The sequence below is a fragment of the Manacus candei genome, unplaced genomic scaffold (genome assembly GCF_025592945.1).
Source record: "Manacus candei isolate 608988 ecotype Guabito, Panama unplaced genomic scaffold, ASM2559294v1 h1tg000011l, whole genome shotgun sequence".
NCBI lineage: Eukaryota > Metazoa > Chordata > Aves > Passeriformes > Pipridae > Manacus > Manacus candei.
The window spans coordinates 18937400-18955733 of NW_026138059.1; the positions used below are offsets into that span (position 1 = coordinate 18937400).

Here is an 18334-nt window from a genome sequence, read left to right on the forward strand (position 1 = left end):
ACCAAAAGGATATCCCATACTGTATGACAACATGCTCAGCAATACAACTGGTGACAGTATTTTAAAGGTAGCTGTTGCTTGGAGACTGGCTGGGAAACAGTCTGGTGGTGGGAGGTGGTGAGTGACTGCCTTTGCATCACTCGGTGCAGTTTTTTTCCCCTTCACTTATTAAACTGTCTTTATCTCGACCCACAGGTTTTTCTCACTTTTGCTGTTCTGGTTCTCTTCCCCATCTTGCTGGGGGAGTGATCAAGTGACTGGGTGGGTGCTTAGCTGCTGGCTGAGGTCAGCCCAACACATTTGCTAAAGCCCACCACATGTTTTATTGGGTAAGAGAACAAAGTCAAAGTGTTCTACATGCCTCTGTAGGTGGATGTGACCGACGCCAAGCATTGGCATGAAGTCATCCGGGTTCTGGATGCATCAGCGTGCCTCCTGGTATTAGTTCGTCCTGCACTAGCTAGCATTATCCCAGTCAATGCCCTGTGCTTGGGATAGCTGGAACTGGCAAGGGACCAGTGACAGCAGGCTGTTTGGATGTGGTCACTTTATTTTGGAGTACAAAGAAATTTACTGATACAGACATTTTCTGTATCATTACAGCTGGCTGCAGGATGAGTGAGTGCTTTCTCATCCATTTTGTTTGCAAGTACAAATATATGTAACCATAGTGTATCTTTAAAAAATTTGTTTTATCTCTTATTTTTTAAATATAAAAGAAGTTATGTGGTATGAGAAGACTTTGTATTTCCACAATAATGGAGATATTATCTCCCATTCATGGATTATTTCTGGTTTGGACTTAAACTACTTCTCTCAAAAGGGACCATTACTCACTGTCTCCATACTGCTAATCATAGAAGACACTGTCCTTGAAGGAAAAATGGGCATGCTGGAAACTAAGAGTGCTCTTAGGGGCAAAATCATCCTTTTTCTGTTATTATTATTTTTTATATATAGACTTTTAAGGCCTACATATGCAACTATGATCAAAAAATAAACATTAAAAGAATAAAGATGGGTGACAAATGGTACTGTTGTAACAGTGTAGCAAAGCTATTGGTTCAGTGGTTTCAGTCAGTCATGTTAAGGGATGAAACTCTTTCGGGTATGCAGAGAAGGAATCTTTGCTGACAACAATATTCCAGACAAGAAGATGGACTGTTTTCATATGACAGGATTATAATCATCACTATCAGACTAAATTAAAGGCAACTGCAGGATTTGTTGTTGAACTTCTCATTCTAGTCATCATTTTGATTGCTGAGGAAACTCCCTAAAATTACAGCAATTTTATTGTTAGCAAATAAGATCAAAATTTAAAATAGAGCAAACAGATGATCTGATTTAATAGTAGAAATATTTAAGTGACAATCACATTTTCCTAAAAGAAAAGGTTCTTACCCATGTAGCACTGGGTCAGTTTTTACCCATGTAGCACTGAGTGGCAACACAAGGCAGTATTTTCTGTCTACCCAATGGTAGACAGAATTTGTAATTTTTTTCAGCAGGACATCAGTTTCCATTGGCTGCATTTGGATCCTCTTGTAGGAATTTGAATCCATTCTGCTACCTTCTTATGTTATGCCATCCCTTCAAGGAAACTTCTTCAATTCCTTGCCTGTGTCGGTGCCTGGACGTCTCATCCTCTTTTCCTCAGAACTCCATAGGGACATTCCTCTCAACTGTGCTCTGAACCACTCTTTTCTTTAGGTGCAGTCATTGCTGACTCATGTGTAACCCTTGTGCTTAGCTCAATCACCTCTTCATTACCCATCCTGGCTCATTGCCCCTAGCTGCTCACACAGCTCTCATTGTGAAATTTTAAATAAATTAAAGTTAGGAGGACTTGGGACCTTTGGAACATGGGTTGGTCATCATTCTAATTAATTGTTGGCTCTTGTATTCTTCATTCTTCTCCAAACAGGTATAACCATATAGCTAATGCAAACAAATATTTTTGTTTGCAACAAACCAAAGAGAGATCTAAAAAGCTGGCTATATTTATGTGGTAAACTGAAATGATTATACAGCACATTGTATGTTACAGCCAAACAACTTTTGCTTCATGTTAATGCAGTTGTCTCATTATTATATCTCTTCAAACCTGCCAAGAGCATTTGTCTTCATTTAAGAGAGCATACTGCACATTCCATATTTTAAAATTTAAGCAATATGGAATTTTCAGAACTAAAAACAGTTCCTGAAAAACAACTGTCCTGAAAACCAAAGTATAATAACATCAGTGAAGCTTTTTTATTATTTATCCATAGTGCATACCTTAATTTGCATAGTTCCCAAGTAAACACAAGTGTTTCTGACAGTCCAGTAGTACCACTCTGACAGACAGCATGCATTTTCTTTTTTATCTTGTCTCCAGTTACAGAGACTTTTCAGGTCAAACTGGGCATTCATCGATATCAGTCCAGTCCCTTCTGTTCACATTGAACCTTCAGTTCTGCTTCTATATTGCTATTACCCACAATGATGTACTAATTTAATAAGTTTAATTCTTCAATGGTTTTCGTAGACCAGGTTGATTTTCCTTGCCTATCAATTCAGAACACAAACCTATATTTTATGCACAAATCTATATTTTATCCATCTTTAAATAATAAATCTTTCAGAGTTAATAGTGCAAAACCTCTAAAGGCTATTTTTATAAATCAATTTTTCAAGGCTGCGTCACCTTCGATTTAATTTTTTTATTGTCATTCCTCAATAGCTCAGTAATGAAGAAGTTGTTTTAACAAAGCATGCAGGTGATTTCCACATTTTTACCTAAACTGAGCATTATTACTTTACACTCAAAAGGGTTGGGTTTTTTTAAAAAAAAGCAAACCAACCAAAGAAACAAAAAAAACAAACAAGAAGACAACTAGGAAAGCATGTCCTCTGGCATAGTGAAAAATCACTATTACAACACTGTGGTAACAATTTGAGACTAATTAGTCGGGAAGGAATTGAAAAATTTGTATTTAAATTGATTTTATGCTTCACAGTTTTAAAGGGCTTCTTATTCTTCTTTTATATTTGCCTGAAAACCTGCTGATCTGAGTTTCAGAAACTTCAAAAAACTTTCCTGTGAGGCCACAGTTAAAATATTAAGTTATGTTGTCCTGACAGAGTTCACATTTACCTTGTTTAAAGTGTTTAACATCAAAGCCAACATAATAAATTCGTGATGTGAAGTAGACCATACCCACTTACCAGAAAAATATTTATCCAATACTTTGTAAACATTTAAAACACTTAGAAATATCAGTAAGATCACAAGCCTCTGCTCTTGCACCTTTCATTCCTTATTCTATAGGTGTAACACCCAGTATAAAGCCCACTTAAATTAATGGGAATCTTTCCACTCACCTTTGAATTAATCCTGTAGTAGAGGACCCTATTTCTTCATTTCCTACCTGCCCAGAAAAATATACATGTTCACAGTACAAAGGCAGGAACGGAAGAGATTTCCTTCCCAGGTTTTGTAATAGAAGAAATTAAGTTGCCTCTGAGTAACCTGTCCTGTGATACTGCTTGTACAGAGCTCATTTGCTTAAATATAACATGGCAATAACAATCCAAACCAGGAGGAAGACTAAAATCAATGCGAGTGTAAGGAAACCATATGAGAACTGCCTTCCACCTGGCTTTCAATTTAGTGTAGGCATGCCACCAAGAAAGCAATTCTGAGTTAAGCAATACAAACCTGCACTTTGCACTGACAGTCTCCAGAGAATGCCATAAACACGAAATGAATTTTACTGTCTCATATGTTAGTCATAGCTGAGCATAATATGAATTATTCAGCTGAACTTCTTGCCTCTATTCCACCTAGTAACCAAAATGAGCCACAAATATTTCTATAGTTCTGATGCAAATTAGCACACTATGGCTTCCATCCCTATAGCTGAGCCTTCCAGGGCGGGCAAACAGTTGTGTGCAAGCTGACCATCACACAGGTTTCCTGGCCCAGGCTTTCTTTCAGTCTGTGTGTGGGCCTGGGTTGGGAGAGCAATTTTTGGCCCAGGTCAGAGCTGTGCCAAGGAGTTCACTAACAATTTATGCACATGCCAATGAGTAAAAGATACCTTTACTGTTACTAGCATGGACATTCTGCCATATGACAGGAAAAGGAAGGTTTGAACAGCAGCAAACTCCTTTAAGGAATTCTTTTCCATCCCAAAAGACAGCAGCCTATTCTTTCACATCTAGCTGATAGAATGATTTTGTACTATGTACATTATAAGGTCTGGAGAAGAATAATGACTAACATGGGAATTAATTTGAATGAAAAGCAGCAGTTCTCTACAGACATAACTGAGGGATGCCAAATCACTACTATATGGTATCAGCTTTAAATGCAGAGGTTATTGATATGGCTGATAGAATTGACAGCTATCAAGGGAGAACTTTGAAGAAAAGTAACTGCAAAGGGCAGAAGCTAAAAAGAAGGGTCTGTATACTTTTAGTGGATCAGATATGAACAGCGTTTCTATTGCTGGACTCTTACTATTTACCCCAACTAACTCACCCTCCAACAAAACACTACTCACTATAAAACCCCACTCCTGAAACTGACCATGAACCTAACCTTCTCTGATCAATTCATAAGCCCAACCCTCTCTGCACCTGGGAAAAAATGGGGGACATTCTTACTAATCCTCATAAGTAAGCATCAAAAAAGATTGTGAGTGCTTTACTCACAGAGAGATGATTTCCAGAAATCCCTTTGAGGTCAATGTTGGTAAAAGAGGAGCAGGAACTGAATTTGTCAGTAAAGTATGTAGAGAAACTTTAGGTGAAATAAGAAGACATATTTAAAGTGTATACGGAAAGCACAAATGCAGAGAAAACTTACAATTTTGAAGTGTCAGTTTGCTTTCAGACATACTTACAATATTGCACTAGGATCACTGCAGTTATAGTGTCAGATAAAAAGACAGACTCCAGAAGAGAAGAAAAATGAACCTTAAATAGGAAAAAAAAGCCTTAAATCAAAATAATTGAAAAAATTTTACTGCACCCTGAGACTGGGCACGTGAAGTGGTCCCAAAATTTATCAACTGTTGTGATAACTTGCACATGAGTACAAAAAAACCCCAACCAAAACCAAAACCAAAAATAACATTTAAACTTGGGATTGCAGCGCTGTTGATGATAAAGATGTCCTTTGTGAAAATATAGTTGTAAACTAAACCAAAGAAACTGCAGAAACAGCTGGGTCATTTATAGCCAGCTTATGTGCTATTTATCAGAAGCTAGAAAGGCATCTTACTTGTTGTGGGCAAAAAAATGATTGAGTAGAAGTACAAAAAATTGAGTGTCCTTACTTGTCACTCATTATCTTTGTGAGGGAAATCACCTAACTACTCAAAACCTACTGCTGCTGTGCTAAAAAAGTAGTTTGCTTTTAAAATCCAAATAAAGGCTACCATTCACATTGTCTTGTACCACATAGAGAATCCTGCAGTATAATGATTAACTGTGCATAGCTCATCACACAAATGCTCATGAAGTCAAATGCTAATTATTTTGGACTATCATGTCGGACATCAGAACACAATGTAATGAAGCCTTCAACTTGAACCTTCAACTGCTAAGGACATTGGAAAAGATTTTTATAACATCCTGAAGTTTTTCTGAGAGTTCATTAAAGTAAACAGTTTCATAGCTGTTGGTTGAAAATGCAAATAACATTATTTTAGTACAATTATTTCCACTGCATTGCTATTTTCAATATGAGTGTCAGATTTCCTAAGTTCTCCGCTTGAACAAGGGGTTTTAGCAGCAGTTGAGCCTGTTGAAATAAAAGAACATTGGGTTTTTTAAATTATACATTCAGAGTTTTATGATGCCAGTAATATTAATGAAAGACTACAACTATGATTTTTCAGGCATTTAAGATCTTAACAGTTTCAACTATGTTTGCAACTAAAGAGACAGTCTCCCTTGCCATATTTTTCTGATTGAAAATATGTCCTCCTTCCAGAAAAACACTCCTGAGAAGACAGTTCTTGCTTCTTTGTCCCACAGTCTCTGAATTCCGTCTATTTTATCATGGCAGTTTACTCCATAAATAAGTATTTAATCTAGCCTTCAATATTATCTGACCAATATATTGTATCCCTGTATTCTGACAGTGTCTGCTGTTCCTGAAGCAAATCAGTTTAAAAATAAGAAATAACAAAAAATAAAATTAAGAATAATAAGCGACATTTTCTTTTATGAATATATATTTTTGATTTAGAGAAGGAAAAGATAAACTGTTTCATAGTTCAGGATTTGAGAGTCACAAAAAAACACCATAAAATACACCAATTTTGTCATAGAATTACTTTTCTGTTCCTTACTATGCCCTTTGCATTCTTTTTGTTTTGTTTGTCCTTTATTTCATTTATTCTTTATTGTGGTCTTTAAGTGTTCATTGTGAACTCAGTGCATGGTCACAACATCATAAGAATAAAATTAGCACCCATTTAATTTATCTCTTTAGGCCTATCTCCTCAGAGATAAGTCAAGGGCAAGATTTTTTCCATCTCCAAGAAATTTTATTATTTAAATGATTTTCTACTACTTCTCACTTTTACTTCCTTAGATAATCCAGCTGAGTGGATTTTAGTCCTTTTCATTTTGCTATCACCGATGCAGATTTCAAATTTCATGTTTATTTTCCAATAGCATCCATTCTTATACTGTTTATCACAACTTAGAGATAGGCAACAAGTTTTTTGAAGAAAAAAGAACCTGTTTCAGGGCAAGACAAATCAGGTGTCCTTACTTAGCCCTCTTTGTCTTTGTGTGGAACATTGTGTGGAACTGCTAATAAAAAAAAGAAAAACACTCTAGTATTAAAAAAATCTCACTGTTCTATTAAAAAAAACCCAAAACACAACAGCCAGATGCTCAAAAATTTTTGATAAATTCTTATTTTAGGGTTACATTTATGACCTACTTTTGTAGGTCATAAAAATTGATGTGTTCTCTTATTCATCATTCTTACATTAAAAATATTAATTACTAGAATAAGTAGCTTTGAATTTCTACTGTTTTTTACATTTCCCAGCTGTGTTCAGTACACTCATTTGAAGTGAATGTCTTACAAGTATAAGAGAAGGAAATAATTTGATACCTGGTGTGTGTTCTTGCTTTCAATAGTATATTGTTTATTAAAAAGGGATGAATGGTCTTCCTTAGATATTCCAGATAGCTAAACACCTGAGACTCAATTAAAGTTCATGAAACTAGGCATTCTGAGGACTGAAAAGAACTCCCTTCCCCCACTTGTAATTATAATTAAATATGGGGGGCTGAGAGCAAGAGCAATGGGAGGCAGAGGAGGTTAGAGTAGAAGTTGACTTAATTTCAGTCTTGAAGAAATAATAAATTAGGCTGTTAAAATTCATCTTGTTGCAAGTTGACAGGTGCTCAGCATATGTAATTAATTCAGTGAGTTTTAATAAACTAGAACGAGAAGCAAATAAGAAACATGTCGTAAAGCAGTGGGGAAGATGTGTACCACTATATCCTGGTGCCCATATGCTGACAAACTGTAGTTCTCTGTGAGTGATGGGCCACAAGGCCCATGAATGATGCTGCTGCATCTGCAGGAAGGTGAGAGGAGGTACTGGTCCTTTGTAAGGAAGGAGAGGAGAGGAGGGAGCGACTGGAAGTAGTCCATGACTTGGTGAGAATGAAAAAAATATTAATAAATACTCACTAAATTTAGACATACTCAATGCCCCATTTAATAATAATGTTTGGTGAAAAAGAATTTTTGTTCCTATTTGGAAATTGGCTTCCCAGATGTAACACTTTCCCAGACTGAACAGTGTTGTTTGCTTATTTATTTATTGAAGAGGAAGAATAAAGAAATACGTAAAAGCCAGATTTCCAGTGTGGTATTGGATAACCATGCTGAACCCATGGCTATGCCTGGGAAGGGCCAGGTTTTGTTTGCCAGGACTGCTTCTCTGACTGGAGAAGGAGGGAGACTGAGTTCACTGCAAGCACTGCCAGCACACGAGTCTGTCATCAGGATCCCACAGTGGTTGTTAGGTGATGTTTTGAGACTGATTTGCATGTTTCTGATGGCATATGATGCAAATATGCTGTCATATCAGTAATACAGACTTACCATTGTTGTTCATTAAAGACCCCTGTCTGCTACTCAGGAGAGTTAGATTTAATCAGCAGTCATATATTCCAGCTAGAGCACAGACCACTTTTCATAAAACTTGCTTCTGTCTTCTCGTTTTGTGCTCAACATGATCATTAACATTTTCATCACAGTTCTTTCTTCAACAATAGCCACGTCCACATTTGTCTTAGATTATCATCATCTATCTTTCCTTCAATACAGGGGATAAACTATGAATTAAATCCTACAATCTGTACTCAAGTCAACCATAAGAGTTAGCAATGTTTTCACCAAAAAGATCAGGATGTTTGTATTTGCATTATTTGTAAGAGAAATAGTATATTTTTTTCAGAGTAATGCTATGTTTTACCTATGCAATTCTTTCCTAAAAGATTCTTTAATATTCCTCAAAAGTAATTTGGTTGTCAAATTCTTCTCCAACAGAACATGCTAGCTTTCGCAAGAACATTGATAGGAAAGCAAATTAAAGTTACTTTGTAGGAATTCGTAACATATGAACCAGCTAGTTAAAGGAAGGCAATTTCTGCATTTTCTGTTATATTTATTCTGTGTTTCAATGCAGAGCTTTAATTTTAAATAAATGGAATTTTTGTTTGTATACAGGAAATACTGCTAGTCAGGCTTTAACTGGATAGATTTTATGAATCCATATACCTTAGGGACATCTGAACATAAGAATTAGTGGCAAAACCTAGGGTGGAATGATTAGTGCATTTTCAGGATCTGCTGGTTTTTTCCAGTTTACATTCCTTGCATTTTTTAATATTAACAATAATTCTCTTGCATATAATTATATAGAACCGCTTTCCCTAGATTTAAATAGACAATTTGACCCAGGATTAGAAGGCAAGGTGTTTGTCACACCTGTAAATTTCAGCAGGAAATCATTAAGTTCTGACTTAATGTTCATAAATTTTTGAAAGAGGTTGATATCAGCTAATGCTAGTATCAGATGGTATCAGCTATCAGCTATGTATTTGAGATAACTATTGAAGTGAACCATAACAATTGATTTCAGATAAGAAACTGGGAAAATTAACACCACAGAAAACTCAAAACAAAATTTATTTTAAAGTAATTAAGAATAGAAAATGAACTAAAAAACATGCATGCTGTGATATATGGGTGTCATATATGTCATATCCTTCCTACCAGCCTTTATCCAACAATATATGCAAGCACTTATATATAACTAGGAAGGTGCATATTTTCTCCCTAAATAGTTTGCTCGATTGGGATTTTAGTAAAAAAGAACTGACTAACCTTAATAAAAGGCTAAGCATAAGGTAGCTATTAGATGTGTATGATGCATAAGGAAATAATCATAAAGTAATATCTACATTTCTCAACTATAAATTTGCATCATTAATACTGGGGGTGTGAACTGTTTTTTAATCTTGACATAATTTTGATGGTTTAAATTGTGATAGATTGTGCTAAGGATATTTTCAACATTACTGGATTGGTTTTGGTTCTGGGGTACGATGCAGACTGCATTTTATAGCCTGCTACTGGCATTTTAAGTAACACAGTGGAGGGCAGATCATCATTTATGCCAAGAAGCTCATTTATGTAAGCTACAATGTCAAGTTTAATTAAGGACTACAGTCACAAAAGAAAACTGATTGCACGTGCTCAAAATACTTTTCAGATGACAAATGACTGATACCCATAAAAACAATATCCAGGATAATTGTTAAGGTTATGATACTTAAACCAACCTAAAAAGATCTAAGGTGGTATATTCCAATGGGTTGATGTTCTATAAGATTGAAATAAAAAAATTCAAAAAATCAAAAAATCTATTACATAAAATTTAGATTTATAGTCAAGGTCTTTCTACATGGAGGAAAGAAAATATAACTGGCAATTAGGAGCATTTGAATCCCCATATTTTCTTTGTTCAGCGTAGTGAGATTTTATAATCAGTAACTTATAACTGGCTTACCAGAATGGTTTTTTGATGATCCCTGGTCAAAGTAAATGTGCAGAGAAAATTCTACTAGCGTGATTTATTTTGTGTTCTTTGTCTCTGCTTGAAACATTCAGTGTTTGGGAAAACAAGTCAAATCCTCTTCTGCTTAATCCCCATCAACATCTCTCCTTCTCTGTCTCTTTATGGCCACCACATCATAAAGGGAGAGTTGATGCTAAAGATAAAGGTCAAGATGATAGAATATGACAATTCTTTGAATTGAAAAGAGAAATGAGTGTCCCTAAGTATTCAGCATGAGCTTCTCTTTGCTCCCTGCAGGGCATCTGCACCACAACCACCGCATTTTTACACTTCTTCTTCTTAGCTTCATTCTGTTGGGTTTTGACAGAAGCGTGGCAGTCATACATGGCTGTTACTGGAAAAATTAGAACACGGCTCATAAGGAAACGTTTCCTGTGCCTTGGATGGGGTAAGGCAGTAAAATTATTCCTAAAAATCATTGGAATGAAAAATTTAATGCAGCAACAGTGTCAGGAATATAATAATTTCCTTCATTTAACCTGAAAGCAGACAGCATGTTACTAAAAAGAAAACTAGGTAAGGAGCCTTTCCACTTTATCTCAAGCTCAAGCTCTGCTGGTGTATATTGTAGCATTCTTTTATAAATATGTTTTAACAAAATTTTAGAAGATTTTCAGCAAAGTACTGTAATATCAAGAAATCAAAATAAAACAAGACAAAAACTTCTCTGAATATTGATGAAGTCTCCTTCTAGTTCTCTTTAAGACCTGACAAATGTACCAGTAATTTAAGTACATCAAAGTGGTACACCGTGGGCAGAAAACAGTGTCCTCCTCCCTACCAGTGCTTCAGAAAAACAAATCCTGCAACTGTGCTTCATTAAATAATTCATTCCATATAAAATTGGCCATTTTGCATTAGCTTGCCCTGTCATTTTTTGTCCAGGCAAAACAGCGATATTTTACTCAGCATCTGATGATTATTACTGTTTTGTTTTTTTTCAGGATTGCCAGCATTAGTGGTTGCAATATCAATAGGCTTTACCAAGACAAAAGGATATGGAACAGCCCACTAGTAAGTCAATCTGAAATGATAAAATATGTTTTTAATTATCAAGATTGTCATACCCATCAGGAACTGCCTGGCATACGCTAAAGGCTCTACAGCTATCCATTCACACTCAGAACTGGCCTAAGAGTGACTGAGTGATCCACAAAAGAACAAAGAGAAAACAGTATGCCAGTCTTGGACTGAGCTCAGCAAAGCACCAGACACCCTGGACTTCTTGTGAAGTTTTGAAATAGCAAGCTTTTAAGAAACACGGAGGATTAGGTCCACTTAGACACCTAACGTTTAATAGATTTACAAAAGAGAATGTTAAATGTTATGGCTAGCTTCTACCAGCCTTTAAACATGTCTGAAACTGTACTGGCAAGAGTCTCTTTGGCACCTGGGTTTCTGTGCACCAAGTGCGTACCTTGACTTTAATACTCATGAGCTGTTTGGAGCCAAAGCCCTGCAGACGTGTAAAAACAGTTCTCCCATCCAGCCCCTCTCTCTTGGAGAGCCTGATCCAAGGCTTTACTTGAGAGACAGCCAGGAGGAAATCTGTGCACTTCATTTACATTCAACCAATACATTTCCTGTTTAGCCACCTGGCTGGTTCAAGTGTGTATTTAGCACCGTGGAAAATTCACTCCACAGAAGACTGCCCTTTGGTCTTCTGATGAAGAAGGAGCTGGGGCTGAGCCTTCCTCCTACCAGTGGAGAGCTCCAAACACCATTATATATATAAGAGTATGTTTCCTTTGGTTGGCCTATTTGGAGCTCTCCTCACGTTGCCTAAGAAATTAAATATGCATCTGGACAGAAAGAGAGGAAATATGACTCCGTAGTCTGTTAATGAGGGCATTCATCAGAGATGAGGATGAGTTAGGTCAAGACTTCACTTCAATGAATATTTAATTATTCCTCTTAGCATCATCATTGAGTGAGATCAGGATTCCCCCTCCTTTCCCTATGTGTCTCACCATCTTGGCACATGGCGGGGGAGGCTTCAAGCCCTCACTCCAGGACTGGATGGGAAAGGATTCAAAACCAAATCTCCTCTGGAATACCAGCTCTAACCACTGAACTTTTTTAGTTTTAAATGGTGACAACATGCATCTTGAATTTTTTAATTAGGAATGTCTTATGTAATGGAAGTGCTTAACTTGCACTTAGAGGTGGCAAGTGAAATGATGGTCTTATTTCTCTATTGGGTGTTACATTGAGGACCTTCTCCTCTGACATTTTTCTAACTATTGTGCTTATCTTGCTGGCTTTTTTATTATTTAGTCCTTGAACCAGGACTGAAGAACCATATAGGCTGTGAGAATTACAAATCACCAAAGAACAAGGTCAAGACACCACTGGGGATGTAGCTTTGTCCCTTGCAGGATTTTCTACCGAAATCATTCATATGTGAGCACTTGCTTTAGTTACCATTGCTTCCTGCTTCCTTCCTGAGCTGAATGCATTTTTAAAAGGGGACATACTGAAATATTCAGACAAAGCAACAAATCATTCATTAAGGGTAACCTGTAAAGTAAAGAAGAGCAGGTCTCTGTATATGTAACAGTTCCTCTCCCAGATTTCAAATTTAGCTTTTCCCAGCTATTACTGTAAGACTAATAAATATTTTTGCTACCTCTCTTCAGATGATCACAGCTATGAAAGCATCACTACTACATGTTATAGTTAATAAACCTGCATGAACTACTCATGTTTACATTCAGTACTAGTTCTAGGAATTCATTATATCAGCAAAAATTAAAATTCTGTTGTGGTCATGTTCTTGCCATGCTCTCTTAAGAGAAGAAACCGTACTACTGGAGAGCATCAAACAACTCTCGAAATGTACAGGACACAGGAGCAAGTGTACAGATACTTCATCACTCAGCAGAATTTTATGACCATGTAGCATGATCCTATAAAACCACCAGTGGCTGCTCTTAATACTAATCAATTTATATGGCTTTCTGCTATGTGCACATCAGGGAGAAAGAAGACAAAACAGGAGAATAGAATAAAACCAACTATAAAACACTGAAAAAAAGCTATCAGAGCAGAGAAATAGAAAAGAAGATGGAAAAAAGAGTAAAAAATTGACAATTGCTTTGTGTTGTAAGGGCACCTGAAAATCTATCTTCAGAATGTCTTCAACAGAAAAAGAATGGGAAAAAGTGAATTTCAGAGTCATTAACTAGGCAATGTGGAATATGTTGCAATAATGATGTCACACATTAGTGAAAATCCAGACTGCTGAAAATTCAGATGGTGTAAAGAAAAGAGGACAATATCTACATTTTTACCAGCTCTGCTTCTAAATGGAAATCACTCTTTTCAGCAACTGTTTTACTTGAGGACATGGAAAAGGAAAGGAACACTTCTCCTTTGGTCTTAAAGATTTTTAGGGTAGAAACTGGTTTTGTTTTATTTAAAAACAAACAAACAAACACCCCCCCCCCAAAAAAAAAAAAAAAAGCCCACCAAGAAAAACCAAGACCAAACAAACAAAAAACCCCAAAAAACCCCAAACAAACAAACAAACAAAAAACAAAAACAAACAAAAAACCCCCCACAAAACCAAAACAAAGCAAAAAAACCCAACCTTCCTGACACTTTTTTCAGCACAGGTATCTGAAATTAACTTTCAAATACAACACATCAACTATTTTTATGAACTGATTCTTCTGTCTCCCAATAAACACAAAAATTTTAATTACATACCTTAATTACACCGAGTGATCACCTTTCATAAGTTTAAAAGTTCATACTGATGAGGAAATGCACTATGAGTACATTGCCCCCTCTCAGAAAGATTTTGACCATACCTAACATACCTTTGGAAAAAATAGCAAGAAAAATTGCAGAAAATTTTGAAAGCATTTTTTTGACATTACAAAAATAAATTGAACATTACTGTTGTAGTTGATTTTTGAGGTAGGATGTATAATAGCTTGAAGCGTATTAAGTTTTTAACACCATGGCAGATAGGAACTATTTGCATCCATTTATCGTTCCAGAATTTAGCACACTGGTGCATTTGGGTTCATGTGACAGTTTTCACATGGCTTCGTTGCAGTGGAAAACAATTTTATTCTTTGTAGTGTGAATACCAGCCCTAACAGACCATTAATATTATGATGTGCTTGCATTTAATTTACTTAGTTTTCAAAAGTACAAAACCACTACTATAAAATAAAGAACATATGCATGATTCTGATGTGAATGTTTCTGGATGTCAGATCTAAGTAAATTATTTGAATGCATATACTTGAGCTTTCTTATATGTAGGTGTGATCATGCATTCAAATAAACATGCAGTTCTTTGAATGTGTAATCACTGGGAAAATAGCACAGCTGCATTTACTTCAGTGTGTGAAGCTCCTGATCTTTTGCAGATATGAAAAGCTTTACATCATGGTATATAAAATATTTAGAATCTGATCCTATAAGTGCTCTGTGTTTGGAAATCTGATGGTTTTCAGTGAAGGCTCTGATGCGGTATGACAAACTCTGTAAGATTAGTAGGTCTCCAGAAAATACAGTTTTCAGATGCTTTAAAACATCCATTTAAATTGTTTGCGAAATATTCCAAAGAATACAGAACAGTTAGATCATATATGATTTTTCTCTAATGGGAATATTGTCTTGAAGATGTAGTTCTAATAGTAATTATTGAATGACAGGATATGTAGAAACCTTTTTTTTTCCCGAAGTTCTACATTACATGTACTTGACCCTTCATTGCTTTAAGTATAGAACTACCAGACATGGTAAGCTGGAGATATTTGTGGACACCTGCTTGGCAAGGCCTGTTCACTTAACTCATCATACATGGTTAAAGGAGGTTCAAGAAATACTTGCAAATTTATTTTCTATTGTGCTCTTAATGCGTTTTAGGCATTTCAGTTTATATATAATTGACATTAAAGATTTTGAAACATTAACAATTGGTAATGGAAATGCCTTTCAGCTCTCTACATCATCATATCAACAAAGTATTTCTTTTTTGTGTGTGCATATGAATCTCATATGTCAAAAAAACTCATGCTGTAGTAATTATTGGTTTTTTGACAATGTGTTATACTTATTTTTAATTTGTGTTAGTTGTTCTCTAATGTTCTTTACAGCTGTTGGCTGTCTCTGGAAGGAGGGCTACTTTATGCTTTCGTTGGACCTGCAGCTGCTGTTGTCTTGGTAAACATTAATATAATTTCCAGTATTTTCATATGAAATGATGGAAAGTGCTATTTCAATTATAAAAACTTAGCTATACAGTAACATTGCATTTTGCTGTAAATACTGAGATTAGTATTGTTTAACATACCTTCAGTATTTTGAATGCATGATTCATTTGATTATATCACTTTATACCAATTAATTTTCCGTGTTTATAAATTAAGCTGTGAAAGAATAATGTACTGATTAGTGGCACAGAAAACTTTTTACAGGCATCACTGAGTTATTATCAGCGGCATCTATGCAATTGTCACTTCCTTGTGAAATTCAGTGACATTCTTGATAGAGTGCTGCTTGGCAGTGTATTGCTGTGCCAGCAAAAGCAACAGAAGGAGTGGAACCAGCCAGTAAGTTCTCCATGGCTACTGCTTTAGAAGGCAAAGAAAAAAGTCATAGTTGGAAAAATTTCTTGTTTATGTATTAATCTTCCACATCTCTGGAAATGCATTTAGGTGTAGGATTCACTTTTGCCCGATTGTAGACATCTGCAATGTAGATTTCTGCATCTAATCTAGTTATCCCAGCTATTTTTCATTGTCAGTGGAGAAAAATACACACTTTTAGAGCTCAAACCATCAGAAGTATTTCAACTGTCTACTTCAGGGTAAGATAAATTGCATCCTACCTGTGCCATCGGCTATCAGTCATCTGCTTTGCAGTCTGTATGGATTTTTCACAATAATTTGTTTAGCATTTTTCCCTTACAGATTTTGAATCTAATTCCTCTTTCCACTCCATCAATTTTATACTATGATAGTTCTATCAGCACCACTTATTTCTGATTTTCCCTTGTAAAAGGGAATCGGTCTTACTAGTCATCAAAGATATAGCTATTTAGCTACATAAATTTTCCTGAAATGGATGTTTACTACTCCCATAGAGTTTGTCTCATCATTGCCTGGAGCCAAGCCAGGATCCTTTTGTACAACTCACAGTCATGGTAGAGGAGCCAAGGATGTTTACGAAAAGCCAGTCATAATTTTCACATGGAACTAACTGTATGTTCTCTGTGTAATTGGCAAGTCTTTGTTCAGAGATGTTTGAAGTTCACAGTAGCAGTTTGCCCTACCATTAGCTAGTAGCTGTGGAAGGAGCTGTTCCATGCAGCCACTTAAGCCTAAGTGTATGAAGCCAAAGAATTATATAACATCAGCTGAAAAATGTTAATGCTGAAAATAAAGCTGAAGAAGAGTTGGCAGGACAGACCAGTAACAATTAGGTATTTTGGCACAGGTATTGAAAAACCTGTTTGAAAGGAAAAAAGGATTATCCTTTTCTAATAAATAAAAAAAGGAACATTGATTTAGTAGATTCAAAAATTGGTATTACCTCTTTGCAGGGCCGTGTAGAAACAGGTTCATAGAGTTCATTTCAATAATGCAAATGGATAATAACAGTCATTAAGTTGTCCATTAAATGCCATTAGTATGTCCATTAAGTGCCAAAGTCTGACTGCTGAAACACTTTAAATTTTTTTAGGTTAGATCTTCAACCCATGTATGTGATCATAACACCATTTACTTTAATGGAGCTAAACAGACTTACCCCAGGAATTCATCTGGTCCACAAAAATAGAAAACTGCAGTCAAATAAGGCTCAAAACTGGCATTTTGGTGAATAACATAGACTAGTGACATAGACATAGACAAGTGACAAATGGAAAACCACAGGCTGGTTTTGCATAAGTGGGAACACCCACATGGGACACAAATGTTTCAAAACGAACATGGTTACAGTCATCATATGTTCTGACTAGCTCTTCCCTGTGCACACAACTCAAATTTTCAATGGTTTTCCTGGAATAGGATATATTGTTTCAATTAAAACTGACAAAATATTAAAGCTATATTTCTCAAGCTTCTGGCCAACAGACATGTACATAAATATAGCTTCATACCACATAGAATTCGAGATTCAAAAACAAGCCTGTTGTAGGGTGCATATTTGTTACCGTTTTGAGAATATGGCCTCTTTTGGTGTGGTCAGGGGCAGTGCTACACAATTTCTGAAGGAAAAGAGGAGGCATTTTTCAGGCCTGTAAGATCCTTTTTCTGAAGTAACAGGATACAATATTTTCTTTCAGGTACTGAAAGATCAACTATTTGTTTTCTGTTTGACAGGTCAACATGGTGATTGGCATTTTGGTATTTAATAAGCTTGTTTCCAGAGATGGAATCCTAGATAAAAAACTCAAACACAGAGCGGGGTAAGCAACAATTGGGTTATTTTAAAGCATATTAAAATTTTATCCCCAATTTTAAATTACAGATATTCACCAAAAATGCATTTGATTGTGCTGTGAACTTTTATATCAGCATAACAGTGTGTCTAACAGATTCCATTAATCTCAAAAGCTGCTGTTGCATTATCCTGACAGAATGCAACTAAACAAACTAAACATAATAAAACACAAGTACAACAGTATTAAGTTAATAAAAATGAGAATAACATAAATCTGAGCAGAGGTTCCACAAGATTGTTACACATGTAAAGTTGTTGCAATTAGGAAAAGTGCTTTATGAAGTGTATGTATTGAAGGAACTGATTATTTTTGTCTAGCTGTCAAATTTAATGACTATGGGAGGGTATGTTATTCGTTTGTGTTAACTGTTATAAAATATATCTTACAGCAATATATCCCTTAGTGAGGTCAATGTTATTCTGCCATTTTGACTATGTTAAGAATTTGCCGTTGTTCTTACATCCAAATAACATCTGCACAGGTGTATTTTCTAGATTAGTATAACAGAATTTCAAAGTAAAAAAAAAATTGTTTAAAAGTTGAAAATATAAAAAGGTAAATGTAGTATTATTACCTACTTGCATTTACATTCAAATTCTGTTTGTTATCGTGAGAAGAAAGAATTATGACAGTGGTGGCATCGGAAACTGTTTTTCGGTGGATGACAATGATTTGGAGTACTGCAGCAGCAAAC

At 35.7% G+C, this 18334-nt stretch overlaps 1 protein-coding gene across 9 annotated transcripts in view; it reads left to right on the plus strand.

The window, feature by feature from the left end:
- ADGRB3 (adhesion G protein-coupled receptor B3) overlaps positions 1-18334 on the plus strand; it is a 459474-nt gene that overhangs the window by 403142 nt on the left and 37998 nt on the right. For all 9 annotated transcript variants that reach the window (XM_051777697.1, XM_051777703.1, XM_051777706.1 and 6 more), the window contains 4 exons: positions 10410-10560; positions 11117-11186; positions 15290-15356; positions 17519-17604. In XM_051777697.1, coding sequence (XP_051633657.1) covers positions 10410-10560; positions 11117-11186; positions 15290-15356; positions 17519-17604 — 374 coding nt within the window. The remainder of the gene's footprint in view (positions 1-10409; positions 10561-11116; positions 11187-15289; positions 15357-17518; positions 17605-18334) is intronic.